Here is a 14563-nt window from a genome sequence, read left to right on the forward strand (position 1 = left end):
GATCTATTTAGTGTGCATATGTGCCAAGGCATTTCAGAAACCAGTAAGAAAAAAGATTGTTCAGATTGAAAACTACAGCACATTGTTGATCAGCCATTTCCAAAAATGAATTTAGACTTTCTCTAAATTCATCTGGAAGGCATGTGGGGTGCAATGTGGGACCATACAGGGATTGAAGGGTCTCCTGCAAGTGAAGGCAATACAAATCCTGGAAGTGTCCATCAACTGCATATCACTCAGATAACTATCAGCAGATCCCCATTTGCCTTTTGCCTGCCCCAGCAATAAGCAGCACAACTCTTTATCTACTTAAACTAGGAGTTAAGTTACTCCAGCAGTCTGAATAGGGGCAGGCAACAGGGTTCCTATGGGCAGCAATGCTCCCCTTCCTTGGTGCCCACCAAGGTGTCCTAACACTTCCCTTTTTAATTTTTTAATCAACACATCTTCCTGAAAGCTGGGCTTTCTCATCCAAGTGAATTATGTATGCACAGTTTACTTTTGCTTATTTCTGGAAACAGTGAGTCCAAAGAAGACTTGTGTGCCTCTGCATGGTGCCCAATCTTTTGGATAGCCTTTTGTGACTAGCTGCACCTCCCACAGTGGCCATTTTGTCATGGCGTCTGCAATAGTTTCTCAGGTTGCCATAGTCCCAAAAGGCTTGCCTGTCCCAAGTCTAAGCTGACTGCTGAAGTAAGAGGGAGACAAAAGGAGTGACAGCCCCTCCACAAGCATGTCATGCAAAGCTCAGAAGTGCCTTGGGTACCAGTCAGAGCATAACTTACAGCACCTTAAAAATTCAGTCACCTCTTTCATTGTAGCGTCCCAAATGGCTGTGATGTCCTCTTGTCTCCCATAGTCCACTTTTAAGGAGTTTGTGGCCCAGTTTTTCAAGTAGTCAACAAATATATCAGCCTGGATCCAAGAGAAAGAATGGGTAACTCAAAACTCCACAGGATTTTATGTCACCGGCCAACATTTATATCATAGTATTGTATACAATTATTATGTATCATATATCACACAGGTCCCAGCATTCCTCAGCAAAGACAGGCCTTTTTTTCTGCCTAAATATGTATTCGATTGTGCTTCCTGTCTGTCACCAGTGAAAACCTCTTCTCTGTTGCTGAATTTGTATGTGTTTATGTATCCTGCCTTTTTGCCAAATAAAAGTACTCAAGGCTAATCTTAGTAAGATACAAAATATATAAAAACAACAATATATCAATAATGATAGTGGTCATAGTAAAACCCACCCACTCAGAAGCCCCTTTAACAGAAACCCAGCCTAATTGTCAAAGGCTAGTCTGAGTGGAAATGCTGGGAGAAGGTTAATGAAGGGAGCTGGGAGTTCCTGAGCCTGGGAGCACCCACCAAGAAGGCTCTTTCTCACGTCCCCACCAGATGCACCTCTGATGGCGGTGCATCCAAGAGAGAGGCTCCCACGGAAGACCTTAAAATCTGCAGGCTCATACAGGAGCTTTCAAACAGCCTGTCCCAAGTCATATTGGGCTTTGCAGGTCACAGCCGGCACTTTGCATGAATTGTGCCTGTAAACAGACTAGTAGCCAGTGAGGGGAAGCAGTCCTGCTCCAGTCTCCCCATAACATTCTGGATCAGCTGAAGTTTCTAAGCACTCCTTAGGTTATCCCCATGCAGAAGGCATTAGAGTAGCAGTAATGTGATGCTACCCAGGCATGTATCTCCATGGGCAGTTGAGACCTTTGCAAGAAAGGGCACAGCTGGCACAGTAGTCTCAGCAGGGTAAATGCACTGCTGCTGCCCAAACCTGGCACTGCAAGTTAAGGATCAAACCCAAGAGGACACCCAAATTGCAAACCCAACTCTTCAGTGGAAAAGCCACCAAAGTCCTCCATGCACAATGTAGCCAGTGGCATGGGGAAGAAGCACCTGGAAGGCACTCTGGCTTGCCAAAGAGGTGTTCTTCAGTGTGGGCACTGGGTTGGGACTCCTCCTTGGCAAGCCAGGGTGAGGAAGGGGAGCAGTGGAGGAATCCTCTGCAGCACACAGCCCCCAACAGGGTGCTGCCACCCAGCTGCTTCTCACCCCCACTGCTGGCTCACTTGCACATGCAAGGGCCTTCACTCTGGCACAGGCAAAGGGGCAGCACAGGGGAATCTGCTCTGGCATGCAGTTTCCAACCAGGCACTACTGCCACCACTGCCTGGCTGTTTCTACCCTTGCTGCTCATTCAAGAGGGGAGGCATGGGGGGATCCATTGTGCCATGTAGCCCCAAATCTGGCACACCCCTGCCCAGTGGACTCATAGTGCTCCCTCTTGCATTGGAGCAATGGTGGGAGAAACTGAGCAGCACTGCTCTTCCCGTAGTGCTCCTGCCCCAAAGAAGCTCTTTACAGCAGGAGGCAGAAGGAGCAGGGACACATCTGACAGTTCCACCAAACAGGAGCTGTCCATGGCACTCTCTGGTCAGCAGCAGGCCTTCTTGCCATGTGGCTACACGGGTCCAGCCTCAGTACCATGACAAGATGTGCTTTCTGGTTTGCATGACATCACAAGCCATTCTGATATCAAGAAACCATAGAACAGACAATTATTCTGTTTGCGGTTTCCCCAAACATGTCACGCTAAAATAACTTGACGGGGTTCAGATGACAAGGTAGACTTAGAACAGTTTTTAAAAATCCACCATTGCATTTTGTATCCTGTGTGAAGCTCCTGGTTTGGGTTCCTAGTCAAAGTTCCTCTTGCTGCAAAATGTGGATTGCAGAAGCCCCCGTTTCCACATGCGGCGGTGACTTACCACAGAGCAGAAAGCCAGCACCACAGCAGCACCTGCTAATTCCACTGCGAAGAGAATCAGTGTGACTGCAAAGAACTGAAAACAAAGACAGGGAAGGTGTGTCTGCAACCAGCAACAGCCAGAGCTACAAAAGGGCTGCTGCTATTTTACAACAAAAACGATCATAAGCAACCCCAATTATGGGGATTAAAAGGCTTATAAAGGATAATACAGTGGTACCTTGGCTCACAAATGCCTCAGTTCATGACCAAATCAAGTCGTGAAGAAAAAAATCATAAAAATATTGACTTAGGTCGCAAACTCTGCATTGGGTGGCAGCCACGATCATGGCCATCTCCCCCCCCCCCCAGCGGAGAGATGGCCGCGATTGTGCTGGGGGTGGGGAGGAGATCCCCGAGATCACGCCCGTCTTTCCTGCAGGAGTGTAACTGCCCTTCTCCCGAGCGCGCCCGTGATCTCACCCGTCTCTCCCCCTCCAGCACGCAGGGATGACGTGTGTGAAGCGATGATGGGCACGATCCCGGTCGTGCTGAGGGGGCGGGGAGATAGCACTCTAGCTTGGGGTGTGGGGGGAAGATGACCACGATCTTTATTGTTCTTTGTCACTTTGCTTTACATTTTTCTGATTAAAAAAATAGTTACACAACAGATTAACCTTATTTACATTGAACCTTATGGGGAAATTTAACTTGGGTCACGACCAGTTTGAGTCACGACCAGAGTCCTGGAATGGATTAAGTTTGTGAGCCAAGGTACCACTGTATATGCATGGAGTTAACCCCTAAAACAGGAACACAAAGCACAACTCAACTGCAAGAAGTTAAATTAAAGTGAAATCAAATGCTTTTTTCATTTTTCTAATAGCCTAACCATAAAGGCACAAATATTACATCCATTAACACAATTTAAGGCTCTAGTAGTAAAGGACAACATGAAAATCAAAGGAATAACTCAATTCTATATGGCTCATTTCACATTTGCAACATGGAAATATGCAGGGGATTAAGCATATTAAGAGGGGGAATGATCTGAAAATGAAAGTCAAGCAAACAATTTGGGTAAAAATATGGTATCAGGGTCCAAAGAAAATTTTATGCACAAAATTGAAAAAGAACACCATCAAAATGGCATCTGGGTGGTCCTTAACATCACCAAAGTCATGCCACATATGCAGAGCTGCCTGTCTTACATACTGGTGGCACTGTAGTATGCCGGGAGCATTTCTTCCTATGCGATGGTAGAAACTGGCAAAATAACAGGTCTGCTATCAGAAAACCAGCAGTACTGGAACAGTAAGGTTTGAATGCCTTCAGGTCTGTGGGTTTGTTCTCATGAGGCCCTTCTTCTTCTGGAATAAATCAGGTTCTGCTGCAGCATCCATATTAGCCAATGTTTTTCCATTCCAGTCATGCTTGCTGTGTGGCTACCAGGGAATGGAGAGAGCAATACCATCCCCGAAGATACTTTGCTCAAATCCCCAGGTATTTCTTGGCAAACACCCTGCTTCCCAAGACAGGGGCATTAGATCTTTCAATCCACCACTCTAAGCTGGAGGAGCCTCTTAAACAGATGCACTAAGGAAGAAACACTGTTCAGGTGCTTTGACATATGTTGGAGTAGATCTGGGCTGGGGAATTTGTGGCCCTCCAAATGTCCTTAGACTCCAACTCCCATGAACCCTAGTCAGCATCACCAAGGTAGTCCAACCTCATTGTTGGGGAGCAGGTTCCTCTAGGCTGTGAGTGGCTCAAAGGTACTCAGAAAGTTGATGTCCAATTCTTGGGACATGGTCCAGAGTCAGAAAGTGCACAAGCCCTGTATAAACCCTGATACTAAGCAACTCCATGATGCCAGAGTCTGGCCTGGGGCAAGATATTTAGGGCACCTACCAGTAGAAGCAGGCATTTACTTTCCTTTATGGCCCCGCAGCATCCCGTGAAGCCCATGAGGATGAGAAAGGCACCAACTCCCATGCACAGATAGCCCGCATGGACCAGCTGCATCAACTGTGGAGTTACTGTTCCCAGGACCTTCACAAAGGAACTGCTATCTATCTTCACCCAGATGCCAACTCCGAGCAAAGCCAGGCCCCCCAGCTGGGTGGACAAAGGAAAGAAGAGGAGTCAGAAGTTTCTATTTCTCCATGAGAACCAAGTCTCAATTCTGCAGTGAAAGCCCTAGAATTCTTCTGACTTTTATCCAGAAGATGATAATCTTCCCCAGCCCTCATTAAGAAGAGGAGTTTGTCCTCATCAATAGTCCACTTCTGAGAATGGAACTCTTGTTTGTTTGTTTGTCTATTCAACAGAAATGGGGTATTTCTAAATCACCCCCTCCACCCAATGGACACTCAAGGTAATACCCAATTCAACATCAAACAGCAGTGATAAAGCAATAGAAAAAGCAATACATCACAGCATTCTTATTATGTGTTGTTTTACTGTACACCATTCAGAGAAGTTCACTTATGAAAGGGAAGGAAGTAAACAAAGCAGATGAAACAGGACTGGAGACCTCCTTTAAAACAAAACAGAAAACAATATTAAAATCCATTAAAAGCTCATTGGAACAAGACAGTCTTGCATTCACTGTGCATCTAGCAGTTGATAACTACATGTTATATTGAGAATGGAGCTACTTGTCTGCCAGTCAACCTGCATACAGGCCAGGGCAGGGGTCAGCAACCTGTGGCTCCGGAGCCACATGTGGCTCTTTCATCCCTCTGCTGAGGCTCCCTGTCGCTCAAAATATGCATCACAACCACCAGTGTGCGACACTGGCATGCGATTTATTGAGCTTTTTGACCCCCGGTAGGTCACCCATAGATAAATCCAAGAAAAGAAAAGTTTTAGAAGAAAAAACGTTTAATGGTATGTGGGCATTTGCTTTCACTGCTGATGAGATTAGTTTACCAGTATGCTTAATATGTGGTGAGAAATTGGTAAAAAACAAAAAGTCGAACGTTGCAAGACATTTCCAGAATAAACACACAACCTTTGCTGAAAAATATCCGGATGGAGATGAGAGAAAAAAAGCCATTTCGGAACTGATATGGAAGATTGATCTGACCAAAAATCATTTCAAGAAGTGGATTAAGTCTGCAAATTCAACTACATATGCTAATTTTGTGGCCGCTCAGGAAATAGGCATGGGAAGCTGTTCACAGATGGAGATTATATAAAAGAATCATTCATTGATTTCATAAATGCAACACACTATAGTTTTTTTTATACATAGCATAAAGGTAAAAAATGATATACGCAGTGTTATCTTCATTTTAGATGTCTCCCGGCTCCCGGTGTTTTCTGTGGGAAACGGCTCCAAATAGCTTTTTGAGTGTTTAAGGTTGCCGACCCCTGTGCTAGGGAAACTATAGGGCGCTTCCATTTCTAGTCCTTTGTTGCAAATATTCATGCTTGAGTTTCCCTGACAGTCAAACCATCTTTCTTGTCTTGCAGTCCAGTGTGTGTTGGTGAGGAGAGATCAATATGATAATACTTGAAGTGTGTGTGTGTGTGGGGGGGGGGGGAGAACTGAGGGTGTGGGATAAGAGGGAAGTGTAAACTACTTCTATGTTACCAGTGAACATTCACACATTGCAAGAGAGATGTGGGTTTTATTTTGCAATGTATAGCTCTGCCCCAAAAATCATGAAAGGTTTAATAAAAACATGTTCAGTTCAAGTATTTTCATCAAGTGAAGCCCACATCACCTTTAACCTTCTGCATCATCTTGGACCCTTTTGGGGCAGGGCAAGTTTACAAATTTGTTCTTTCATGCAAAGAATATCAAGAGCAACAAAAAGAGCTCCTATCACCATGTGAATAGGAAGAGGAAGGGGAGACAAGTAGTGGGACCACTAAATAAGGAGAAAGGAGATCCAGTGATTGATACAAGGGAACAGGCACAGATGCTAAATGACTATTTTGCCATAGCAGGACAGGGGAAATCCACATGGGAGATTAGTTGAGGCCAGGGACTTAGGGGCACACATTAGAGTCACCCCCCTAAAACTCGAGGGGCTCCTCAGGGCATTGGACATTACAAAGGTGCCAGGCCCTGACATGTTACACCCGAGAGTACTTCCAAGAGTTGGCAGGAGTTCTCTCACACCCACTGGCATCCATTTTTGAGGCCTCGTGAAGAACGGGTGAAGTTCCAGAGCACTGGAGCATGGCGTCAGTGGTCCCAATTTTCAAAAAGGGTAGTAGAAGGGACATGGGGAATTACAGACCAGTTATCCTTATGTCCATTGTAGGAAAATCAATGGAAAGGCTCAAAATAGCGAGAGATCTAGTGATGCTAGATAGGGAAGGGAGGCTGGCGGCCACACAACACAGTTTCTGCAAAAACAGGTCCTGCCAGACAAACCTTGTGGAATTCTCTGACAAGGTTTTGAGGTGGCTAGATGGAGGTGATGCAGTGGATGTGGTTTACCTGGATTTCAGCAAGGCCTTTGACAAAGTGCCCCATGATATCCTGGTTGAGAAACTGAGGAGTTTTGGGATAGACCAATGCACTGTCCAATGGATTAGGGCATGGTTGACTGACAGAAAGCAGAGGGTAACGATTAGTGGGAAATCATCTGGATAGTGGCCAGTGACAAGCAGGGTCCCCCAGGGCTCTGTTCTGGGGCTGATCCTGTTTAATCTTCTCACTGACACATGGAAGAAGGGGTGACCAGTCTGCTGATCATATTTGCAGACGATACTAAAACTGGGGCAGTGGCCCCAACTGAGGAGCAGATACTCCAGATCCAAAAGGATCTGGACAATCTATGGAAGTGGGCAGGAGACAGCAGGATGGCGTTCAATGTGGATGAGTGCAAGATCTTGCATTTGGGGCATAGGAATGTATGTCTTAAGTACAGATTAAGGGACAAGTGGCTGGAGAGCTGCACTTCTGAAAGGAACCTTGGGGTGCTGGTTGACTACAGGGTAAACATGAGTCAGCAGTGTGATGCAGTGGTCAAGAAGGCGAACACCACCCTTAGTTGCATAGCCAGAAGTGTGGCTTCTAGATTGAGAGAGGTATTACTACCACTCTGTACAACTCTGGTGTGCCTGCAACTGGAGTATTGTGTTCAATTTTGGGCCCCTCATTACAGGAAGGATATAGCCAGGTTAGAGTCAGTGCAGCGTAGGGCCACAAGGTTGGTGGCCAGTTTGCAGGGGATGCCATATGAGGCAAGACTGAGGGAACTGTGTCTCTTCAGCCTGGAGGAGACTCAGAGGGGCTCTGTTGGCGACATACAGGTATGTGAGGGGATGTCACATGGATGTGGGTAGAGACCTGTTCTCCCCTGCAGAGGAAGGCAGGACGTGCTGCAATGGAGCAAAGCTCAGGGAACCAAGGTTCCGTTTAGATTCCAGGAAGCACTTCCTGACAGTTAGGACCCCAAGGGTATGGAATGGGCTTCCACGGGAGGTGGTTGAGGCCCCATCGGTGAGGGTGTTCAAAGATAGGCCAGACATGCCCATGGGGGGCATGTTGTGAGCGGAGCTGGCTGGAGCCGGGGGTCAGACTAGATTGTTTCATGTATAGAACTGATGACACTGCAGGCTGTTAGTCTGAGAAGTCATGAAGGTCTGTATTACTGCATCCAGGTCAAAGGTAAGAACAGGAAGTATAAAGCAATGCAATATTACCATTGATAGTTAAAAGCACAGTATTTGCATAGAAACTCCATAATATCTCACCTTTTTAACATATAATTCAACAGTGTATAAACAATTAACCTAAAAACAGATCCCGAACAATCTTAAACACAACATACTGTGTTACTAATAGATAGACTTAATCTGTAGCCTATCTAGAAGTCTTGAAACTCGGCCGCTTCACAAGGCCACAGGGATTTTGCCTGGTGAAAACTGTTTAACTCCAGAAGGTGTTGATAACAAACTGTCCTTTTTCCTGACTGGTGTGTTTGGCACAAAAGAACTTAGTGGTATGTGCGGTTACATTATTTCATCCTCATTGTTTCCTTCAGATATGACAATAGTCTTATCTCTACATTGCTTACTTGGTCCAGCAGGACTAGGGGCATTGAACACCTCCGGAGAATCATGTGCAGGACTCTCATAAGCTTGTGAGGTGGGTTGTTCTGCCACTCGCAGATCCACTTGATTACGACGGTAGAGACTGCCATCCACATCCACAACATAAGAGTGAGGGACAACCCTCTGAACACAGGTACCCAGTCTCCAGCGACCAGTCCTGTCACCAGGAAGTGGCTTCACACAGATTGGCTCTCCATTGCTTAGTTCAGGTAAGTCTTTGGCAGACATATCATATGTCAGTTTGGAGATTTGTTTTCTCCGTCGCAGTTTCTCCAGAACACCTGTAACCGCACAAGGTTCAAACAGTTTGTTGGCCACAGGCAATGAAGTCTTCAGTCTCCTTGACATCAAACACTGTACAGGACTACTGTCCATGCCTTCGGTCAGGGTGATCCTCCAATGTAGAACGGCCTTCCACAGGTCAGTACCATCATACTTGGACTTCTTGAAAAGGTTCTTCACTATCTTTACAGCTGATTCTGCTTTGCCATTAGCTTGTGGGTGCCGCGGGGATGAAGTAACATACACAAATCCCCAATCTGTAGAGAACCTTCTGAATTGCTCACTTGCAAATTGGGGTCCATTATCCGAGATTACCCTATCTGGTAGGCCATAACGTGCAAATTGTACTTTACAATGCCTGATTGTAGTTTCAGCAGACAGGTCAGGAAGGAGCTCAATTTCCCACAAGTCAGAATAGTGATCAACAATTAGTAGAAAAGCTTGCCCCGTATAATTTAGTAAATCCATACTTACAATTTGCCAAGGCCGGGTGGGCAGCACATGTGACATCATGGGTTCTTTCTCTTGCTCAGCATGCAATGAGTATGCACAAGCACAACGACTAACAAAGTCTCTAATCTCATTCTGCATGTTGGTCCAGTAAAGGGTATCTCGTGCCTGCCTATAGCATGCTTCTCCTCCAATGTGACTGGCATGATTGAGTTTCAACATCTCCGATCTCAAAGATTTAGGAATGACGACTCTTGGCCCCTTATATAGAATGCCATGCTGTATACTGATTTTGTCTCTGAAAGTCCAGTATTCTCTCACAATTAATGGCACCTCTTCCTTTGAATCTGGCCATCCATTCAGAACAACAGATTTAAGTACCTGCAAACTCTCGTCAATTTCTGTGTGCTGTTTTATCTGAAGCAGTCGCTGGTCTATGATGTTTAAATAGTCTGAATTATTAATCTGTGACAGGACATCCAGGTCCTGTTGAACATTGCAAACTGTGTGTTGTGTACACTCAGATGTACCACCTGCTGCAGTAGCTCTGCTAAGAGCATCACTGATGTACATTTCAGGTCCAGGTTTATAAACCACATTGACACAATAGTTTTGTAACGTGAGCAACATGCTCTGTAAGAGCTTAGGTGCACACAAAAGCAGTTTCTTGAAAATAGATATCAGAGGCTTATGGTCAGTTTCTGCCATGATCTTGTCACGACCATAAAGGTAGTGGTGAAAGTCCTGGTAGGCAAACACAATACTCAGACATTCCTTTTCGAGTTGTGCATAGTTTTGCTCTGTAGAGGTCAGTGCCCTTGAAGCAAAAGTGATAGGCTGTCCAGCTTGCAACAGGCAACACCCAAGTCCACTTTTGCTTGTGTCACTTTGAATAGTTACTGGTTTTGTAACTTCATAGTATTTAAGGACAGGTGTATCCGTGACCAAACGTTTGATTTCCTGCACTGCATTATCATGCTTAGGAAGCCAATGCCAAACTGCATCCTTATCCAGAAGTCTTCTCAAAGGCTCACAAACCTCTGAGAGACATGGTAGGAACTTTGCCAAATAGGTAACAAATCCTATGAAGCACTGCAGAGATTTCACATTTTCTGGCTGTGGCATATCCAGTATGGCCCTGATTTTTTCTGGGTCAGCCTTCAAACCCTCCAATGAAAGGATATGACCATGAAAGTGGGCCTCTTTGATCTTGAACTGCAGTTTTTTCATGCCAAGTCTCAGTTTCACTTGCCTACAATGATTCATCGGGTCCAGCAGTTTGCAATCATTATCTTGCTCTGTTTCTCCATCTGTATCACCACAGCCAACTACAAGTATGTCATCAGCTATTGGTTCAATACCTTTAAGTCCAGCCAATGGTTCATGTTGTTTACGTTGATACACCTCTGGTGCAACTGAAACTCCAAAAGGCAGTTTAAGCCACCTTTTCCTGCCCCAGGGAGTCCAGAAGGTTGTCATGTAGCTACTTGCAGTATCCAACTTACACTGTAAAAATGCATCCCGGGCATCAACAAGTGTGAACAAACATGCTTTAGGCAGCTTGTACAAAACATCCTAGAGAGTTGGCATTATGTAATGAGATCATTTCAGTGCCTGGTTCAAAAATTTGGGATACACGCATATCCTTAGCGTATCAAGCTTCTTTACAATCACCATATTACTAATCCAATCAGTTGGTTCAGTCACTGGTGCAAAATGACTATCAGCCTCATACCGATCAAGCTGTGCCTTAACGGCCTGGTTCAAGGCCACTGGCACATTGGACTGGAGGGACACTCACATCAAGGTCAAAATGAACTTCCCCGGAACAGATTCAACAGGCCCTGTAAAAACATCACCAGATTGCTGTAGTAACAGTTGTTTTGTCAAGGGCCCTTTAAATTGATTGCCCATCGCATTGAGCTCTGCAGGGATGGAGAAATGCATCGGCCCAAGACGCTCACAGGTTGAGCCAGATAACAGTGGCTTTTGGCAAGCATCCACAATTTCGAACTCTAGCTTGTGTGTCAGTCCACGTACGATACATTCCGTCCTGAACAGTCCAAGAGATTTCATAATTTCACCTGAGTATAACTTTAGTTTGGTGTCACTTGACAGTAGAGGTGCTTCCAGTGCTGACATCATTTTGTCTCTCAAGCACATTACGTCACATGTTGCTCCCAAATCGAGCTGGCAGGATTGAGGCTTATTATTTAATATTAAAGTGACAAACCATTTCTTTCCTCTGGATTGCAGAGCTCCAATTAATTTACTGCTGTATATCACTTCAGTGGTATGTGGCTCCTCCTCATATGCAGGCGCATCCTTCATAGCGTGTAATTTTCCAGATGACACCTGTTTTTTACTTGACAAGCAAACTTTAGTGAAATGATTTGCTCTTCCACAAGACCTACAAGACTTCCCATATGCTGGACACTATTCTTTAATCCTTTGATGCACAGTCCCACAATATTTGCACGCTGTAGAGTTGGCAGCATTTGCGCTAAGCATGTGTTGCTGTCTTTGCGGTTTGCTTATGTGCCATTGCTGCATTGTAACATTTGTGCTGTCTGTCCTGTTCCGTCACTTTCAGATGTCTGTCAGTGAGCTCTGCTGTACAACACGTTTCAATGGCTATGTTTAGCGTTAAATCGCGTTCTCTTAGAAGACACCTGCGTGTGCTCTCACTAGATATACCAAGAACAATGTTGTCCCTTATTAGTTCATCTTTCAGGGTGCCATATTTATAAGTTGCTGCTTTTTCTTGTAATGAAGTTGTCAAGAGATTCTCCCTCCTCTTGTTTGCAGCATCCAAACATCCAAACACATATCTTTCATAAATGACATTTTTAGCAGGTTTGAAATAAGCTTCTAGGGCATCCAGAATGGCTGTAACATTCTCCTGCTGCTCTGCTGAGAGGTTCAGATTGTGCTTATACACATGCCTGCATTCACTGCCGATGACTTCTCTCAGAGTGGCTGCCTGCACTGCTGCAGATTTCTCATTCAGCCCTGTAGCCAGGGAATAATCCTCAAATTCAGCTCTGAAAGCTTCCCAGTTGCTGCTACAATCCCCATGGATTTTCATTCCCTCTGGAGGAGGTATGCAATTCATAGCAGCCATTATGTAAGTAAGCCTCACAGCCCTCCAGTATCAGAAAATGCACAATGAACGGTCTCAAGCTGTAACTCACAAATCAGTGTTGTGTCCCAGGGCTGCTGCACTCCAAACAAGAGGCTCTGTCCAGATTCAAGTCACTTCTGACACCATGTTTCATGTATAGAACTGATGACACTGCAGGCTGTTAGTCTGAGGAGTCATGAAGGCCTGTATTACTGCATCCACGTCAAAGGTAAGAACAGGAAGCAGGAAGTATAAAGCAATGCAATATTACCTTTGGTAGTTAAAAGCACAGTATTTGCATAGTAACTCCATAACATAGATGGCCCGGGAGGCCCCTTCTGACTCGCTCTGTTTCTGTGTTTGTATTTGGCCCCACTCTCCCCACTTTTTCACATTATCTAACAGATTGGATACTCACAAATATCACACCATTGAACACAAACATCATGATCTTCAGGAAGGAGAAGCAACCCATCTTTCTGCACCTGTAGCATGGGTGAAGCCAAAAGAACAGCAAATGCCATGCTTAGCCATTGACCACAGTCCCTGTCCAATTGTCACCCTGGTGAAGATGTTAGCTAAATGTGGCCTAGCAGTTATCAGTCTAAAATGACCACAGGATATATCCTATGCTATACAACATGTAAAATGACCTGGTAGGCCCAGTTAGGCTGCTTGCTGACCATATAAGGAAACTTGACCGATTGACCCCTTTGGATAGGTTCACAATTAGAAGGTGGTAACTGGAGCTGATAGCAGGGATACAAAGGTTTGTTGAACTGCGCCACAAAGGTGTGAAGACTGCTTTGTTTTTAAGGCAGCTGTTTCTCAGTTCAGCTGAAGCCTGTTAATAAAAACTAGTTTTGAGCCTACATTGAGTCTTTGCTTCCCTCTTGAAATGACAAATTTCAAAATGACACAAGTCCTCTCAGGAGACAAATTACTGGATGCAATTTACCCAACAAAGAGACCAAAGAAAGGATACAGACTGCAAAGGTTATGATGGTTTGGGCTAAGTTCCTGGTCAGCAGTTTCTTTTACTGACAATATGCTTTGAAAATGTATATGGGTGGACACTTTATTCCTAATCCTTCCTCTATCCTCCATAGCTTGCTATCAAGTCCACCTATGTTCTGCATATTTCACCCATCAGGGATGGGAAAGAATGGGCCCCACCAGGGAGGGAAAGTGTTCATCTGTTTGATGAGGCTGGTTTTCCTTTCTCATATGATTTGCTGACACTCCAATTTCTCCCTCTTTTGCTTTGCAAAATGGTAGTGGGGTGGTGGGGATGGGCTTGGCAACTGAGAAACCAGACATCCTCCTTCAAGGGTATGGGCTTTCCCCCTGAACTGCCAGTTGCTGATCCCTGAGCCAAGGGTCAAAACACATGCTTGGTGTCTAAAAGATCCAGATTTGACTACAGGTTCTTTCCATGGTACTTATTTCATTTCAAACTGAGCCCAGAAAGATTTTGAATGATAGACCTTCAACAGGTTGTGGATGCACATTTAGCCTGTGGGCAGATTTAGCCAGGCTGAGCCTGAGATGTAATTCTTACCTGTTAAAGCAGGGGTGGAGAATCAGAATGGGGTGGGGGAGCCAAGCTCTCCCCATCACACCTGGGTGTGGCCACTGGATGATTGTGGAACTGCCATGGCCCAGAGAAGGCTGAAGGTTCTGCACCCCCATCTGATGTTTGCCACCAATGTGGTGGCCAAAGAGAACCAGGCATTTCTTTCATTTTGCCCCAGTGTTACTTTAAATACAAACAGTCCAAAATGGTGAGATTAAACAGCTGCCCCATGCTTCATCATGATGGAGACATTTAAAAAGTGGCCCCTTGTGACCCAGCTCCACCATTC

The 14563-nt window shown here is 45.2% G+C and overlaps 1 protein-coding gene across 1 annotated transcript in view; it reads right to left on the reverse strand.

Moving 5' to 3' along the window:
* The window catches only part of LOC123019421 (tetraspanin-1-like), a 20534-nt gene extending 7361 nt beyond the window's left edge, over positions 1–13173 (reverse strand). Inside the window, exons 1-4 of the mRNA XM_044422271.1 lie at positions 13117–13173; positions 4673–4879; positions 2784–2858; positions 808–915 (exon numbers count right to left, since the gene is read on the reverse strand). Of these exons, the coding sequence (XP_044278206.1) occupies positions 808–915; positions 2784–2858; positions 4673–4879; positions 13117–13173 (447 nt within the window). The remainder of the gene's footprint in view (positions 1–807; positions 916–2783; positions 2859–4672; positions 4880–13116) is intronic.
* Positions 13174–14563: the final 1390 nt, after the last annotated feature.

Source organism: Varanus komodoensis, unplaced genomic scaffold (genome assembly GCF_004798865.1).
Source record: "Varanus komodoensis strain SLA01 unplaced genomic scaffold, ASM479886v1 scaffold124, whole genome shotgun sequence".
Taxonomy (NCBI): domain Eukaryota; kingdom Metazoa; phylum Chordata; class Lepidosauria; order Squamata; family Varanidae; genus Varanus; species Varanus komodoensis.